At 38.6% G+C, this 19,728-nt stretch overlaps 1 protein-coding gene across 1 annotated transcript in view; it reads left to right on the top strand.

Moving 5' to 3' along the window:
• Positions 1–19,728, top strand: part of LOC130069344 (A disintegrin and metalloproteinase with thrombospondin motifs 7) — a 100,072-nt gene that overhangs the window by 9,125 nt on the left and 71,219 nt on the right. Inside the window, 6 exon segments of the mRNA XM_056233168.1 lie at positions 2,976–3,343; positions 6,379–6,556; positions 7,413–7,597; positions 16,823–16,906; positions 18,599–18,723; positions 18,800–18,949. Of these exon segments, the coding sequence (XP_056089143.1) occupies positions 2,976–3,343; positions 6,379–6,556; positions 7,413–7,597; positions 16,823–16,906; positions 18,599–18,723; positions 18,800–18,949 (1,090 nt within the window).

Genomic DNA, 19,728 nt, shown 5'->3' with positions numbered 1-19,728 from the left:
ATCAAATTTGGGGGCGGCTGTGTTAGAAAGGCCATCAGCATATGCGCATGCGCTACTTTCAGTCAGTCATCAGCAGCCGAGAGAGTGTAAGGGTGTATTCACACCAGGAAAGTCCGATAGTTCACTTGCTTTGGTCCGGACCAAATCATTATTTTTTTTTTTTTTTGGTACGGTTCGCTTTCACACTGCTCTTTTTGCAAGTGAACCAAAATTTGTCAACAAAACCACACGTGTGCTAAGGTCGTCCATTCATTGGACAAGGATTCTCAAGTAGGGAAATCAGGAAGTGCAAAAAAGGTTCAGCATGGAGATATTTCGTACTGCAATATTTGTTATTTTACTAATTTTGTGTTATTCTGTACAAACGCAATATGAAGAAACTGCGCAGAAGACGGATAAGGTATAAAGTTTTGATTCATAGAGAGGGGCTATGTTCACACATTCAAATAATGAGATTCTTATTGTATATAGGCTACTGCTAACAAGTGCTGTCAATGTTAACGCTTGCGATTTAAGTTTGTCCAGTTTAATGCAGCGTCATCCTTGTATTGTAACTATCGTTATGAACTGCAAAAGTTTTTTTGCATCTATGCGCGATTAGACTAAAGAGAACGCGCTGTATGTGAATGTCCTGATGCACACACTCATTCATTCATTCCATTCCAATGACGCACACACGGCGTGCAGAAAGACGCGCAACAGTATCGTGTGGCCAGACAGCGCGCCGGAATGGAATTCTCTTTCGCACTTGAACAACAATAACACAAACCATTATGCCAAAATCTCCGACTACGGAAGCCTTTTAACTCAAAGGCGCAGTGCTTTCTTGCAATTGGGTCGGTTCATGTTCACACCGTAAACGAACCATACCAGAGTTCGTTTGGAACCGTACCGAGACCACCTCTTCAGCTGGGTCTCGGTTCGGTTGTTTGGTCCGCACCCGAGTTCGATTGCTGTATTCACACCTGCCCAAAAGGTCCGCACCAAGGGGGGAAACGAACTAGAGTTCGATTCAATCGAACCAAACAAGGCAGGTGTGAATACACCCTAAGATGCGAGCTGGACTGTGTGTGAAAGTGTGCGTCAATAAACTAATGTAAGTTGTTTGTTTGCTGAGAATATGGTATAAATGGTTGTTAAGGACCTGTAAAGTCTTGATACAATGTCATCTGTTCATCAGTGATGTGTATTCATCGGAGATGAAGCCATTTATCGATCGCTGTCGAGCGCACGTGAATGTGCTGATTATGTTCGACATTAATCGCAATTTACAGTGTTTATATTGCACCCAGTGTTTGATATGTATGTATGTGTGACCATCGCATTAATAGCCTCTTGTTATTTCGGGTTTGAGAGCGCGATGTTTCTGATTATGTGACTTTCATTTAAATCACCTCAGGATTAGTTTCGGTTTCGGATGTTTTTCTATCTCTCACCACTGGGTGTCGGTGTTGTTTAATAATAATCATTTGTTGCTTGTATATTATTTCCTTTATTGATTCTAGCATTGAACTTGAGAGTTTCTTTATTTGAGAGATATGTATGTTTATGGAAATTATGTCTGTGTAACGATAATCAAGACATGTTGTTAATATTTATCTTTATTTCTTTCCTTTGTAGACCACACACATACACCTATATACATACACATCCATTTACAAACCACCCTGTTAAGCAATACATCGTGTGTACCACTGTGTTGTGAACTGTTAAGACTGGAACAATAAACATCCTTTTGGATTGAACTGATCTGAATCCAGTGTGTTCTGACCGACACCCCATTGAGGAAGTTAGATCTGAGCCATTACCTAATACACTCCACTTTTCCAAGCTCTACTACCGAACAGACTGAGCCATCTGACCAATCAGAGCAGAGTAGACCAATCACAACACACTGGGCCATCTGACCAATCAGAGCAGAGTAGATCAATCACAACAGAGTTATCCATCTGACCAATCAGAGCAGAGTAGACAGATCACAACAGACTGAGCCATCTGACCAATCAGAGCAGAGTAGACCAATCACAACAGACTGAGCCATCTGACCAATCAGAGCAGAGTAGACCAATCACAACACACTGAGCCATCTAACCAATCAGAGCAAAGTAGACCAATCACAACAGACTTAGCCATCTGACCAATCAGAGCAGAGTAGACCAATCACAACAGACTGGGCCATCTAACCAATCAGAGCAGAGTAGACCAATCACAACAGACTGGGCCATCTAACCAATCAGAGCAGAGTAGACCAATCACAACAGACTGGGCCATCTAACCAATCAGAGCAGAGTAGACCAATCACAACAGACTGGGCCATCTAACCAATCAGAGCAGAGTAGATCAATCACAACAGACCGAGCCATCTAACCAATCAGAGCAGAGTAGATCAATCACAACAGACTTAGCCATCTGACCAATCAGAGCAGAGTAGACCAATCACAACAGACTGGGCCATCTAACCAATCAGAGCAGAGTAGACCAATCACAACAGACTGGGCCATCTAACCAATCAGAGCAGAGTAGACCAATCACAACAGATTGAGCCATCTAACCAATCAGAGCAGGCTCTTGGAAAGGAGGGGTTTAGAGAGACTGAAGCCTTTATTGTTTCAGATGTGAGAATAGAGCTGATGCTGCAATGTACAGTATATTATGAGAAAATGAAAGTGTTTTTTGACCTTGGATGCATGCAACCTATTGTAGGAGATCTCCAAAACAAAATTGGGACCCTTTAAAGTAGCATAATAAGGACACTGATATTTCCCCTAGTGTGAACTTTACATCCCAATTAAAGTAAAACCTCAACAACGGTAGACGCAACCCTACACAAATTAAAAGATGGGGCTCAGATCGCAAATCTATGTTGTTGTTTTTTTCATCCGATTTGTCTTTTGGCACAAAGTATAACTATTAAACAATTCCACTTCTGGTATGTGACAGTTTTTATCTTAATAGTTACCTTGTTGTTTTTGTAGATAGTTCTCTTGATGGATTTCCAAACTATGAAGTTGTTCATCCTATCCGAGTGGATTCATCAGGACATTTTTTGTCCAATCTTGTGTCCCACCGCGTGAGTCGAATTCAGAGGAGAGAGACGGCAAATAACAAAGAGAGCCTGACCCGGGTTTTCTACCGTCTGCAGTATGGTGGTCAGGACCTGCACTTTAACCTCACCCTAAACCCTCATCTACTAGCGCCTGGATTCCTCACAGAGCGAAGGTACGGTGGCCTGCAAGGGTCTACGTTACACGGTCATGGCCACTCTCTCTGCTTCTTCTTGGGAGATGTCTGGAGCAGTAAACTGACCTGGGGTCAAGCAGCTGTGAGCACCTGCAATGGCCTGGTGAGTCCATAAGCATACTTGTATTTGGATGTTTCACAGTATGTTCCTATGTAGAATAGTAAAAATAGGGAATTATTGTTGATAATATATTTAGGGGTTTAAGCCTATTGTAAGTGTTAGAATTTCCAAGAATCAGCATTCACCCCTCAAAGTGATCGGGCAGACCAAACCGTAAGTCGTAGAGACTTGAAACTTTGAGGGATCGTATACCCACCCCGTCTACAATGTCACCAAGGCAAGTTCGCGTTCACCAATCAGCTCGATGATGGCGCTAAAGCAATTATTTTGGAATCCTTGGAACCCAATTATTTAGCAATTACGTTGGTAGGGGTGAGAATCATTTTGGAATCGCAAGAAAAGCTTTACGTGTGCTCGACTAACTAAACTAAACATTATTTACGGCTATTTTCTGTTTGTTCATATATTGATATGAACTGCTGTTGTCAAGTAAAAGCTTCATTCATAATGCTTACTCCGTGTCAAGCCTGTGCTCTCTCTAAACTGTTTGGTGGGTGCTCCACTGTTGCCTTCTTTGAAACGACACCATCACATTATTAAACATTTAGAATATCGATTTTTTTAATTAGTGAATCGATTCGAATCGGCGGAAGATAGAATCGCGATTCATATGTGAATTGATTTCCCCCCTCACCCCATACGTTGGAATCCTTGGCTCAAGATGAGGATCGCCACCGTGGTGAAATTTCTGGGTATTTCAGATTTTTCGGAAAAACGAATATGCAAACTAGTTTTAGGTTTTTCGCCTGATCAGAACCAAACTAATGCAGAGAGATTCTCTGGAGTCTGATTGTCATTAATTATCAAAAAGAGTCGAAATTTCGATACACATCCGCAACGGGACGCCAAAATGTTCGAAGTGGGCATGGACAATTTCACTACATCCCTCTTGAATGGAATGAGATCATTTCACCAAAATTGGTACACCTATGTATGGGCTCAGTCTGTGGTCACATGAAAATGACGTGGCGACTGGCCACTTGGTGATGCTATAAAATGGGGAAAAAAACAAAAACGACAATAGCTATGCAACAGTTAGTCCGATTGACTGAAAAACTGGCATGCAGTGTCTTTGTCCAGCGTGCCGCGATTGTCTACGAGGACATTTGCGTATCTTGAAAAACATCGCCCAAAGAATTTCGAGCGGCTGTAAGACAAGGTTAACGGAGGCCGATCGAAACAAAACGTGCTGGGCCTGTTTGACTCGCGGCCCTAGAGGCCTGTGAGAAATTCGAAAGAAATCTGTGTTTTTCACGTGCGTAAAGGATTGTATATCACACGTTTTTTCGCACATTTTCGCACGTTTTTGCCTCTAGGGGTGCTCTTTTAATTGGCTGTGATTTTAAATCGATTTGGTTGTCTTGTAGTCGTGCCTCATCTAGTGTGGATAGACAAATTGCTTGTTGCTGGAATTTTATGGCATCACGTCTGGTTCTGGTTCACAGTAAAACATTCCCGTAATTCTCCCTGTGAGTAGGATAGGGTTAAAGCAGGGGTGTCCAATACTGCTCCTGGAGGGCCACTGTCCTGCGAATATTTAGCTTTAACCCCAATTAAACACATCTGAACCTCAAGGTCTTACTAGGCACACTAGAAACATCTAGGCAGGTGTGTAGAGGCAAGTACTGTACGAGCTAAACTCTGCAAGACCTCCTGGAGCAGGTTTGGACACCCCTGGGTCAGAGGTTAGAGTTAAGGTTAAAGCTGTGACTGTTTGGAAGGAATGTTGTTTCAGGCTGAACAAAAGATGTTGATACAGGTGATCTAGGTAATCCAGAGAAATGTCCTACTTGGGTAAAAGCTTACCCTGTTGTTACATGTTCCTTGGTTTTGTGTTTCTTGTGTTTCGTGGGTTTTTGGACCTGGCCTATCAAACCTGAACGTTCTATTATGCTGGAGTTAATGATGAGGATGTGAATGATTGGGACAGAAAATACACTTCAAAATAAAAGTCCAAATAGCAAAAACAAGAAACACAAACCCAGGGATCATGTAACATTTGTCTTTTTTCATATAAATATATAGCAAACTGATTTAAGGTTAGTGACTTGACACAGGTGACTTGACTATTTATTAGAATGTTTGTATTAGAAAATACATAAGAAAATCCAATTCATAAATACAATGTCTTGAATACACCTCTTTAATAATAAGCACATCATTTCTGGATTGAATTCTTAAATTATGGAAGAGGTGAAAAAAAGCCTCTATAAAAATAATGAAATTTTGGATATAGAAAGAATTTAGCATAGTAATTCACAGCTTATATATATATATATTGTTTTTTGTTTTGTTTTTTGGACAAAGATAAGGTTATTTCATATTGTAAAATGTCATGTAGTATGACCCCCCAAAAAGCAAAATTTATATTTATGAATTAATACTACATTTTACCATGATACAGATAAAATAAAATAAAAACTTTTTATAAATAATTCTGAAAGATTTTTCACTTCTTTTGCAGATTCTTTTGCAGTTTGTCATTGATCCTTTAAAGACACATCTCTGACAAGTAGTTTACTAAAGTTTAACTCTGAAGTTTTAGTAGATACTTACATTTTAGTTGAGCCTGTAGATCTGTACCATTCTGTTTAAAAATATGTTTAGTATTTAGATGATAACAGTGTTATTTTAGGATAATTAAGAAACTATTATGTTTTATTAATATTTACATTTTAGTTAAAGTTTTAGTCATTTTGTTGTGTGTTTGTGTAATATTTATTATAGTTTTTTTTTAATTCAATATTTTTTTAGTTAGTTATTTAAGTTAAACAATAAAAATTAGAAATGTTGCATTGGCAAATAGCTGAAATAAGATATTTATTTATATATTTTTATGATACTTCTGTTAATGCTGCTTTTTTATATTTAGTTTCAGTTGGAAGCTGAGTGATAATAATCATGTAATAACAAGTGGGTGCCAAAAAATACAAATGCAGTGAATTAGTGAGACAGTGAATGTATTCTTAAGCTGTTTAATTTTGTGTCGTGTTTCCTTGACCTTCTGTTCTCTCTAGACAGGGCTGTTCAAGCTCTCAGAAGAGGAATTCTTCATTAGTCCACTGGAGACGGCACAAGAAGAGTCAAACCCACAGACTCACGCCATCTATAAGCGACATGCTGTCCAATCAGAACGCCAGCTGGTGCAACCTCTGTTCGGGGAGCACTCAGCCAACGCCACCTGTGGGGTCAGAGGTCAGACTTAGTGTCCTATTTTAAGGATCTAAGCGCATGGTCTAAAGCGCACGGCGCAAGTGAATCCACTTTTGCTAGTTTAAGGACAGGAGAACTGGTCCGGCGCACCCGGTGCTTGGTCTAAAAGGGTTGTCCCTATTCTCTTAATGAGTAATGGGTGTGTTTTGGGCATAACGTGCAGAAAAACAATCAGAGTATAATTTCACATTACCTTTAAAAGCCAGTTGCGCTCGCGTCATGGCGGATTCACTATTTACATGGAGGAATTTGCAAGCGGAAAAACTGAACGCTTCTCTAGCAAGGAAACTGATCTGCTCGTACGCAAGGTTAAAGCTGTGTGTGTGTGAGGTTAAAGCGCAAACTCCCCCATATCTTTATGTACACAATAATAATCTTTTACATTTGTAATTCTTTTATTTTTAATATTTGGCATGTTTGTGTGCTGCTGTGTGTGTAATAATGTGAGTGTGGACCCGCCTATAGGTGCACATTACTAACACGCTCTTTAAATAACAAAAAAATATTGCGCCATTGACTTTAGACCAGGTTTCAGTTGGTCAATGGCTCAGTCTATTTCAGTTCCTCAAAATAGCAACGCGCCAACAATGCGCCTGAAAACACCTGGTTTTCAGACCAGAAGCCTATGGGTGCACAAATGGGCGCAAATGCATTTGCTATTTAAACGACGTGAAAATAATAACTGCGTCAGGCTGAAACTAGCAAAACACACTTGCGTCACGCCTGGCGCTGCATTGCATCGGATGTATGATAGGGCCCATAGGGATTCAATGAGGCTTAATAATTTTGCCCAGGTGTCACATGATTCATCCAGTGTGACTCTCTTTAGGTCCTTTAGGAGAAGCAGAGCAGGTGGAGAGGCAACGAGAGCGCTGGGAGAGACGGCAGCGGCGCAGGCGCATCAGACAGCGATCCATCAGCTCTGAGAAGTGGGTCGAGACTCTGGTAGTGGCTGATTCTAAAATGGTGGAGTACCATGGAAGCAAAGGAGTTGTGAGCTATGTGCTCTCTGTCATGAATATTGTGAGTAACAGTCATATTTATGAATAAATTAATTAATGGTGAGAATCACTATTACTAGCCGCGTTTCTTTTACCCTTCAAATTGCGCAAATTGAAATTGCGAATTGAAAATACGCCCATTGGAAACACGTCAATTTTGCAATAACTCCCATATATTAAGCAAAAAAGTTTTTACCCTCGCATGAGGTGTTTTTTCAGGCAATTCAAATAAGTAATGTCTTGCAAAACTGCAATGGAAATGTCACGGTGTGTATAGGCTGAAGAAGACGAAGAGGCAAAAAGCTCCAATACAAACTTTTACTATTAATATAATTCCAACGGGTACAGACAGGCAGGATGAACACACGGGGGCTTTCACACTGGCAGTTTAGTTCGGAACGGGGCACGGTTCGCATGAAAAATCGCTAATGTGAACGCTGTCATGGGACCCGGGTGCGCACTGGGGTACCGAACCCGAGACTACCTGGAAGAAGTGGTCTGAGTTCGTTTGCTCCCGAACCGTGCCGCGGTTCGCGTGAATGTGTAAGCAACACGGACTCGGGTGCGCACTTGTTCAGGAAGTAAAGTAACCTGCGCATGCGTTTTTAGCTTATTGTGATGTATTTAGTTAAATAAAACGCTTGTAAGGGATGATAGTGTTTATTTACCTTGGATACGAGCGAGAGTGAGCCTGCGTGCAGTGTATTCGTGCATTGCGCGTGGAATCAGGGCAACAAAGTTGGAAATCCACTGTCTCCTAAAAAGAGTCCGTTTGCAAGCAGCAGAAGTCCACCTTATGTGACACACGCACAGTAAACCTGTAGTGTTCACTCAACTGCACATAATAGCAGCGAATTAATAAAAAAACAAAACAATATTGACCCACGTTCTGTTTTCTATCATGCGCCGTGCACGTTTGCGATGACGTCACATGCACGCAAACGCACCAGGGTTCGATAGAATCAAGTTGAGTGTGAAACCAGACCAACGCTGCGGGGGGCGCCGGGAACAAACGCGCTCGGGCTCGGACCGCAGCAAACGAGCCCAGTGTAAAAGCCCCCTAAATAAGACTGAGAACGGACAAAGACTGGCTGAACTGAAAGGAACAAAATACAAACACTGATGAACACAGATTAACAGAAACCAGGTGACACAGATGATTAACTAGACACAGGTGGAACAGATGATGAACTAAATAACAGTAACCATAGAAACAGATGAGTGGCAGGAAAACAGATCAAAGGAAGACATGTGACTAGTGGGTGACTATATATATGTATACACACACTATCTTTTCAAATACCGTTGTTTGTACTGTTCATACAGCTTATGTAAATTGCAGAGTTTCAACTTATAATCATAAGATCCCAGTTATGATTAGACTTGCCAGGAACACCCACAAAAAAATCTGAAAAGTTTCCAAAGCCACACTTTTCGTTTACCTTCTTAACTCTGATGTGCTTAAACTATCCTCATTTCCTCCCTTTAGCTTTCCGACTCTCTTCTCCTCAAATAGCAACAATGTCCTTTAGGCAGCAGCACTTTAGTTGCTCCTGAGCTGGATCCAAGTCAGCTGACCATGTTACAGATCCAGTCTGTTAGGTACATTTTCCAAAATATACTCGGAATGCTTCGTCTGGCTTCTGTGTTTGAGGAGGGAAAAGCCCCTCAGGGAAAAAAAGTTTTCCATTCCAGACACTTGGTTGGTATTGAAGAACAAGAACCTTCTATAAAGGGGAAACATTCCATTATCCGAGTTGGCAGAGGTTTAGTTCTGGCATTATAAACTCATTGTTGCTGTATTTGAGTTGTTTTTATGTATTGTTGAAGAAGGTAATGATTCAGAACCTAATTTTCAAAGTGATGAATGCAAGTAAAAGATGACTGCAACTTATGAAGTTTCGGTTACACTTTATTTTAATGTGTCATTGTTACAGTGTAATTATATTTTTAAGCACTGAGTAATATTAAGCAACTACATGTAGCCTAAGCCTACTTACTATAGGGTTAGGGTAGATTAGGATTTGAGGGTTAGTTGCATGTAATTATGCATAATTTACTGTTATTACTTTGGTAAGTACATGTAACATATTGTAACGTCTGTCAGAGTTTGATGTCTGCCCAGATGAAAAATAGGAAAGACAGTGCAAACGAACTGGTAGTTCCACGAGTCTTTTATAGTTGCTTTCCTTCAGTTAAGCACATTCTTCACATACGTCGAAAGAGCGGATGTTAACAGGGAAAAGAAAACACTCTGTAAAACGCTACAAACAGGGCCTGAAGTTAACTTTTTTGGCCACCAGCCACTGTGGCAGGTGGATATCAAAATTCACCTGCCACAGAGACTTTTTACCAGCCTTTTTTTTTTTTTTTTGCCTCATAGCCTAAAGGTGAAAAACGGGAATTTCACAATATTGTTCTTTAACTTGTACACATTTAACTGCTGTCAAGTTATTAACGAAATCAATATAAGTAATAATAACTTAGAATATACATTTTAAAAAAATCTTTTTATTCATTGATTTTGACACACACACGCACAACAGATCTATAGACCTACCGCAGCTCGTATGCAAACAAATCACCCGCGGCTGTGTTGATGGCTGATTTAGTCACGTAGACAGCTAGGTCCTGACAGCTTTTAGTTACAGCGTTCAGGAACCGTTAAGCAGAACTAAATTAATATTATTACTGGTAAAGTTACCGGGTACCGGACATTTTCTCACCGGTTCCCAACTCCCAACATGTACTACAGTTGCACACGCACACATCTGTGCAACTGTCATTGTTCTGGAGCCTACGTCAGCGTTACATTATCTCATTCCATCTCACCAACAGTTTAATACTCGCACATCCAAACGTAGTCAGAAAAGGGCCTCATCTTCTTTCTGATCGCATGAACGTTATGAAACAACAGTCGCTGTCATAAATCAGCCGCTCACGAACCTTGCCGTTGTCGCCAATTGACCACTTTGTATTAAAATGTCTTCTTTTACTTTTCTTTGACTCATCCTCATCTTTTTGTTGGTTGTTTGTTTCAGCTGGCCTTTTTACCCCAGTAATGTGCCGCCACATTATAGCTAAGGTCCAACGCAATGAAAATGAAAACGTAAAAAAAAAAACCTAATGAATCACTCAATTCTCATTGGCTACCTGCCAATGTGGCAGGTAGATTGACAGTGTTACCCGCCAATAGCAAAATTCACCCGCATTTGGCAGGTGGTCGGGTGTTAATTTCAGGCCCTGGCTACAAATCAAAGTGGAAGTAAACACATTATAATAAAACAGCAGTCAGCCATAGAGCGGTCATCTTCCTCGTTGCGCGAACATTCTCACTCATGAGCGTGCGCGCTCACATAAGAACAGCACGCATACAATAACGTACGCCATAGAAGAAGTCATCTTAAAGGCATATCAACATGTCATGAACACTACTTAACACTAGGTGGCCGTTACAATATGTAACAAGGACACTTTAAAATAAAGCGTTAAAGGTGCCCTAGAATGTAAAATTGAATTTATTTTGGCATAGTTAAATGACAAGAGTTCAGTACATGGACATGACATACAGTGAGTCTCAAACACCATTGTTTTCTCCTTCTTACTTAAATCTCGTTTTTGAAAAACACCCCTGAAAAATAGGCGAATCGCCAGCCACATAACACCAACTGTGACGCAACAGTCGGGATCATTAATATATACGACTCCAAAAATGTGCATATGCCAGCCCATGTTCAATGCCAGGCGGAACTGCGCAGCCGAAGCATAGCAGTTGCAGTGTTTGGATGTACACATGAACACAAAAGTATTTTTTTAGTTCCTTCATCCGAGCCTCTGAAGAAACAAATGGGTTAATTTTATTTTTTCTGGAAATTTCCAAACATTTCACCGACGACTGTTTCCTCAACTTGGGCCAATACAGAGCTGGCCTCGGATCGAGCTACCAAGCAACACTTTCTGATGTGTAATTGTTCAAGTTCAGACAGGTAATCTTTCTCTCAAAATCGTTCAATACTGTTTATGCATCAGTAAGTCAAGCCAGTGACTAAAATATCAGCTTCACATCGTTTCTTTTAGTAGGATGAAAAAAAACTTATTTAAATTGTGAATAAATTATATACAGAAAGCGATCAAAGAACAATCTTTCCACAGCGGGAGTTTATCTGGACACTTGCCAAACTCGTTATGAAATCAATGACGCACGTTACACTGCACAACGAAGCTCTTACTGTATTTACATGATCGTGTTTGCATTGGTGAAAGCATTAGAGAGAGCAGAAACTGCGTTGCAGTGATAAGATCTTCATTCTCGCGATCAACAGACTGTGATCTGCTTGCTCAATGCTCATCACGGCAACATTGTAGGCCTATGTGATGGGAATGATCTAAATTAGAGGTGGGCATAGATTAATTTTTTTAATCTAGATTCATATTGAAATTAATCTAGATTAATCTAGATTAAAATGGCTCATTTGAATTCTCCCGAAGGCATTCAGAATATGTGTGCTACCCAAATAATGACTAAAAGTAAGTCTTTGCCTCGCGTAGGGATGTGCATTTCTGCCAAAAATGCCATTCGACAATCGAGGAGCAAAAGTCGAATATCGTAAAAAAAAAAAAAAACGCAATGACAGAAAGGGAGGCCAATTTCATCTTTAGCGATTTGTCATCAAACAAACTGTTTAATAATTGAACAAGTAACATGTTTTCGTCCTTTTTTTTTTAACATAGTAGGCTAATTGGAAGAAGAAAAAAAACAATACGCACGACATTCCGTTTTTGCATCGCCAATGCTTGTTAGATCAAAAAATAATGTCATCATATGTCATAAGAATTTTATGTGAACCTGCCTTGTTACTGCAATAGCCTCATTTTTAAACAAATTAGTTTCAATCAATGTAAACTATTCGTGTGATTATGCCACTGCGCAATACACACACATGCATTACCTGAATGAAATGAAATCGAATGTATCGTCCTGTGGAATCATTCATTCACAGACAGCTTACGAAGATGTTCAACTAATAAAGATCTTCATCGCTGGCAAAAATATGATGCATTTGCAGATTTGCATTCACTAGACTAGTAGATCGGCCACTTCATCCAACGCTCTTGATGCTCTTAAATCTTCCTGTTTCGACTCCGAGTGTGAATTGAAAGCGCTTCAGACGATTCAGTGCGCGAGGAACTGAACAGATCAACTGATTCGCGAACCGATTTAGACAGATCATCTGACAACTTGTTTGATGAAGTCTTTGAACAGAATCGACTCAAAAGAGTGATTCATTTGTAAATGAGCATCGCTCATGCCCATACAAAGGACACACTTGGAATAAACTCATTTAACAACGTATTGCATTAAAATAAAGTAACGAGAGGAACGTCGCCCAACGTAACAAAGTAAAAGTACACCTTGTGTCCCTGACAGGAAAATACCCTACTGAGCGATCTGTGACAGTAGGCGCGGCGTCATACTACACATTAGAATTGCGCGAAAATATAACGATATTCGAAAAAGTTATTTATGATCCCAACCCAACTTTGATTAACGGCGATATTTTTTTTATCGCCCGATAAGAGTCTCACGTTAACGCAGCACGTTAACGCCGATAACGGCCCAGCACTAATCTAAATACTTTAAAAACATCTCACGATTCGTTAATCTCGATAGCTGTAATAGTAAAAACGTATAATAGCTGTAGTAAAAGTATTCGAGAGAGTTTCACATGTAATACATAGCTATTTCATATGCAAGCATGTCAGCCAATCACAGCAGAGGCCGGTTACACACAGCAGACACGCCCCTTCAAACAGAGGCTAAAATCAGGCTAGGAAAAATGCCTTTTATTTCTAAATTATGACTCTTTTTGATCTAAAAAATATACTAACATTATAAGGGCAACCCAGAAAACATTATAAAATAATTTTTAAAAAAAACATTCTAGGGCACCTTTAATGGAAGTTTCTTCGCGGATCGTCGTGTGTTACGCATTTTGAACACTTTACATAACCAGCACAGTTTGAGTTATTTTCAGTAGCATTTGATTTTAGCGTGATCTAAGTGCAACATGATATTGCAAAATAATAATAATAAAAAAATGTAAAGCACACAAATTTTAGGTAAAATAGTCTGGCTCTCAGCCAATCTTTTACTGTGCTGTGTGGAAGCACCGAATCTTTGATCCGTTCTTTTGAGATTCTCTCGGGAAAAGTGATTTTTCATCAACAGCAAAAAGAGGCAGTCAAAAGAGCCCACCCTCGAGTCTCTGTGATATTCTGGTGTCTAGATAAGGCTCGGGTCTCTCATTAAATATAAGTCCTAAAGAAGATGATGTGTTTTTTCATCCGTCAGGCAAAAACTGTGAGCCTAATTGCTAGGGCTGGTCGGTATATATCGAGTTTTTAAAGATATATTGATCTATGTTTTTTATAAATGAAATAAGATGAGGCAATACCGTTTATATCGAGGTAACACTTAACAATAAGGTTCATTAGTTAACTAACATGAACTAACAATGAGCAATACATTTGTTACAGTATTTATTAATCTTTGTTAATGTTAGTTAATAAAAATCCAGCTGTTCATTGTTTGTTCATGTTAGTTCACAGTGCATTAACAAATGTTAACAAACACAACATTTCATTTTAATAATGTATTAGTAAATGTTAAAATTAATATCAACTAAGATTAATAAATGCTGTAGAATAATTGTTCATTCTTAGTTCATGTTAACTAAGGTAGCTAACTAATGTTAACTAATGAACCGTATTGTAAAGTGTAACCTATCGATAGTTTGATATTACGAACGCATCTGAAAACTAGCGGTGGATACAGAGCGAGCAGCTGCAGGGAAAGTGCATAATCCAATTTGTCCTAAACGTGAGAAATGCTTTATAATAAAGCCTTCAAAATAACTCGTAAGATATAGTTATGTGTATAGTTTAAAGCGGCTTACCTTTGATGTGGTGCGTAACTTACATTTCACAGGTATATTCTCCATCTGTAAATGTTAGAAAGTCATGAAAATATTTCCATTTTGCTGTCAGGAGTGGACGAGGCTTATGCAAGCGAGTCTCAGCTAAACTTCACAGACTTCAGTAAAGTACGAGCGCAATAGAATAGGAGCGCTATAATTCTGACTTAAATATACATTTTGCTATAATATTTGTTGTTGGACAATAAATGTGCCATAAGTAGAATTTTAAACAAGTGTATTTTTATGATATCAGTGTAAACTGTAAAACTATAAAGTGCTTTTGTTTTTATTTTCATTTTAACTTCTGCTTTAAAAAGCATTATGTTTTATTTTAGATATAAAATAATGTGATTTTAACCCTTTTTTCTTATATAGCATAGCCTACATGATAATATTCACTGTATTTGTTTTCATAGCCTTCAATATGAACATTATTTGTTGGACAGTCTTTTTCGGCAACAATTGACTCATTAAAGGAGCTGTATGTAAGATTGTGGCCAAAATTGGTACTGCAATCCCTTTCAAATTACTTTAGAGCTGTGTATCCCCTCCCCCTCCCCCCTGACTGAGGTTGCCAGATAGGCTGCAGGATCCAGCAGGAACATAGGCTGCTACAAGGAGCTTTCAACTAGAGCAGAGCTGGCAACCCGGATGCCGAAACACTACTGACTTCGTGATTGGTAGATTGGTGGAGGGTGGGGCTTCAGGCCAAAACACAAGATGACAACATCAACATCAGTTGAGGGCTGCAACTTCACTTTTTAAATGACAATATCGTGGCCGTACTACTGTTTTCAGTGATATAAGTATTTGAAATGAACATGATTTCTTAATGTCTAGAGACACATCAGGGCCATTTTATGATTAATTGAAATACATCTCTTACATACAGCTCCTTTAATACTAACACTTACTATATCTATTTAAAAAGGTCCCTTTATTTGTTTTATATCTCTAACCTGGCTAAATATATCTGCCAGTATATTCCATTCAAGCTGTAAAGTTTGCACCCGAAACCTGTAAAATATAAAGTTAAGCAGCCTTTCAAAAGATGTTTCACCTCAAAAGGACAGAACAGCATCAAAGATGCCTCATTGATTCACTGGAACATTTTGTAATGAGCCCCACCGAAGCATAGAAATGCCTCTCACATTTCAGACCGCATTTACCTCAAGGAGAGCTTTGATGTGAGAGCAGAACTTCACCAATAGAAGCTCTTTCTGTGCGAAACGCCTTAGTTCAGTATCAGTCCTAGACCCTATTTAGGGGACTTCAGCTCCCCGACTTTCATCTAAACACCTGTAAAGATCTGTGATGACCTCAGCTGGCAGCGCCTTAAAAGTCTGATTTCTCTTCACATTTTCTGAAAGCAGCGGCTATTGGATTTCTCTCCCCTTTCCACTCATTAAAAATTGTAAAACATTAAGTATTATCATAGAGTTTATGAACCAGAATGGATACACTGTCAAAAAAATTCAGTCAAATTTGCAGTAAAAAAACGGCAGCTGTTGTTGCCTGAAGTTTACCGTAAAAAATACGGTAGCAACATTTTAGGTTTTACACACTTAACTTAAATTTACAGTAAAAAAAAAAAAAATTCATTATCTGATATAATGGTAATTTACCGACCTATTGAAGTACTAATATTTGTTTGGTACCACTGTAATACACTGACAACCACCAGTCACAGTGGTGATGAGAGTCACATGATGAATCAAAGCTCATCACAAGCAGCTTTTCCACAAGAAAGTCAATACTATTATATAGAAGATGCACAGTGTCATTCACACAAACACTAAACATCATCATGGTAACATACATGAAATTTTAAAAATGCATTAAATATTAATCTAACAAGATTAAATATTAAAAAGATTAACATGAAACCCTAATCTACATACCTGATTAGAAAAAAAAAACTATGAAGACAGTTATTTCAACAAAAATACATCAAATGCGAAGTGTCGTGCAGAGAATTTGTGGGAATGTCAATTTCGGTTTTTTACTGTAAATTATACAATGACTTGTTCTTTTTCACTTCCAAAAACTGTACATTTTACCGTAAAATTACAGTAAATGTATGGTTAGATCTATAACAGCTATTCACTGTATATAGTACGGAAATTTCTGTGAACCAATTAACAGTTTTTCACCGTAGCATTTTTACAGTCTTTTACTGTTAAAATCACGATCATTTTTTACAATGTAGTTCACTGTAGTAGAAGGGTTGCAATGTTGCTCTTCATATGTGAGAGTGCTGTGTTTTATAGGTGGCAGGGTTGTTTCGGGATGCCAGCATCGGAAATTCCATCAACATTGCAGTCGTGCGTCTCATTCTGCTGGAAAAGGACGAGGTAAGTGAGATGACAAAGCAGACATGCAAACCCTTGCTCTAAAAATACATGCAGTCGTTCTGAATCAACATTGATGCTGTAAAACAGAGCTGGTGCACTAAGGCACACACATGGTTTTAGGAGTGACGACTGCGTTTAAATGCAGGAGTGAATCACCCAATTCAGGGGTCGGACCATCTCTGATTTATGTCGGATATCACAGTTCCTCACTTTTCCCATTTGTGTCACCACATGGTGTTCGGAAGAGAGAGAAATGCCAAAAAGCATCAGTTAAACTTGGTGGTGGTACATTTTCCACTTAGTTGCAACTTTTAGAAAACGCATATCACACAAGAAGCTGTATTGGGTTTGAATCACTATACAGTACGTACATATACGTATATCACATACAAATATAATTAGTTATTTGCTTGCCAAAGAAAATATTTTTACTCGCATTTGCTGCCTGGTGAGTTAGAGCTTGGTGATAAACAATAAATAATTGTTTAAAATATTATTATTATTATGACTGTAATGTGTTTATTGACATAGTAATAGCCATAGAAAGAGTTTTGATTTAAGGCTGCAAACAAGAAACATGAATAAATACAGTTTATTTAGTAATGTGTTGTTGGTTTCTTCTGCCCAATGTAATATTAATATTAACCCGTGGACCACAGGTCTGTTGAGAGAAACTACAGTGAAGAAAGCAGATTTGCTTGCTCCACATCTGGAGAACAGAGACACACATCTCTGATGTGCTTTTAAATGCGTCATCTAGTTGTTCAGTTTGTTTCTGTACACACTACGTATGGTTGTCACTCTTGTAAATAACCGTTATTAGTTGTTCGTTCAGTGTGTTTGTGTCTTGAATCTGCAGCTGTAAATGCTGTGCTGTAGGAAGGACACAAAGCAATAACCCACACAACAGTTTTATTAAGCAATGTTGTTTGTGGTATTATTATCTAAATCCCTCTTAACCCATTCAGGCACAGAGACTTTTATATACTATTTTATATTTCTATGTTTTTTGGGGTCAGGGGTCATTTTTGAGGTGTTTTCTCCTAGAGACTTGTGCATTAAAGATATAGATGTTGTTTGCATCAGAGCACATCAAATATGGTAAACAGAAGCACAACTGCTTGACATGTGAGACAAACTTCACTGTTCTTATGGAATAGCATTAGTGTCTCTTCAGAAGACTTGAAACTATGGTTTCGGGAAACACTGAATCTTTGATCTATGTTGGTAATGACGAAATTGCAAATAGTTGGCTAATGATGCTTTTAGGAAATGCACTCCAGATTGGTTTTAAATGCCATTAGCTCAAATATGCCTTCTTTAAATAAACACATGAGAATCAATTTATAAATTGTGTTAGGCTGTGAATGCCACAAACATAGAAAGCTTTTCCTTAAAATTAAGCTTTTTTTGCATTAAGGTTTCCATTGAATTTTATTTATATGCATTGTGTTTACTATGCAAACCCTCCATTTTCACCAAATGCATATTAGAGTTGTATTAAACTCTCATTCTACAACATATATCTTTAAAAAAAAAGCTGCAATAAAACTTATTTTACACAAATCCACGCAAGTTTAACAATTAAACTGTATTTCTTCTTTAAACTCAATCCTATTTCATCCTTGCATACTGTACATAGATGTAAATGCAATTTTCCTTTATGTATTTAATACTATCATGTATTATCAGGAGGATTTGAAGATCACCCATCATGCAGACAACAGCCTGAACAGCTTCTGTAAGTGGCAGAAAGGCATTAACATGAAGGATGACGATCATCCAGTCCATCATGATGTGGCTGTCCTGATCACTAGGTACATCTGGCCTAACTCTAATCAGTTTTACATTGCTTTACATATACAGTATAATGCATCTTTTTCTGTGACGCAGGAAAGACATTTGTGCCGCCATCAATAAGCCCTGTGAGACGTTGGGACTGTCTCATGTGGCTGGAATGTGTCAGCCTCACCGCAGCTGCAGTATTAATGAAGACACGGGCCTTCCTCTGGCGTTCACAGTTGCACATGAGCTCGGACACAAGTAAGTGCTGGAACACACATTATACATGCTGTAGAACTAGTGCTGTCAGTCGGTTACAAAAACAAACTATTTTTCTGGGAGTAATCTCGATTAATCGCACCTAACATTAAAGGTGACGTCATGAAAATCAGACTTTTTCCATGTTTAAGTGCTATAATCGGTGCGTCCCCGGTGCGTCTACCAACCCAGAAAACATGAAAAGTGACAACCTAACTTTGTTTTGGTTAGCCTTTCTCTGCAAGCATGTCAAAAAATCGTTTCAGTGGTTCATCAAGTCGTAACAGGGTGAAAGGCAGGTCGCGTTTCTATGGAAGCTTGTTTCCGCCACAGAATGAAAAATAAAAAAGGTAATTGCGACTTTTTATCTCACAATTCTGACTTTATTTCTCAGAATTGCGAGATATAAAGTCAGAATTACGTGATATAAAATCGCAATTGCGTGTTATAAAGTCAGAATTGCGAGATATAAAGTCAGAATTTATTGATATAAAGTCGTAATTGCAGGTTATAAAGTCAGAATTTCGTGATATAAAGTCGCAATTGCGTGTTATAAAGTCAGAATTGCGAGATATAAAGTCAGAATTGCAAGATATAAAGTCAGAATTGATTGATATAAAGTCGCAATTGCGTGTTATAAAGTCAGAATTGCGAGATATAAAGTCAGAATTGCAAGATATAAAGTCAGAATTGATTGATATAAAGTCGCAATTGCGTGTTATAAAGTCAGAATTGCGAGATATAAAGTCAGAATTTATTGATATAAAGTCGTAATTGCAGAT

This window comes from Rhinichthys klamathensis, unplaced genomic scaffold, assembly GCF_029890125.1.
Source record: "Rhinichthys klamathensis goyatoka isolate OS25496 unplaced genomic scaffold, OSU_Roscu_1.1 h1tg000362l_1, whole genome shotgun sequence".
NCBI classification, from domain to species: domain Eukaryota; kingdom Metazoa; phylum Chordata; class Actinopteri; order Cypriniformes; family Leuciscidae; genus Rhinichthys; species Rhinichthys klamathensis.
This window is presented reverse-complemented; position numbering and strand designations above follow the sequence as displayed.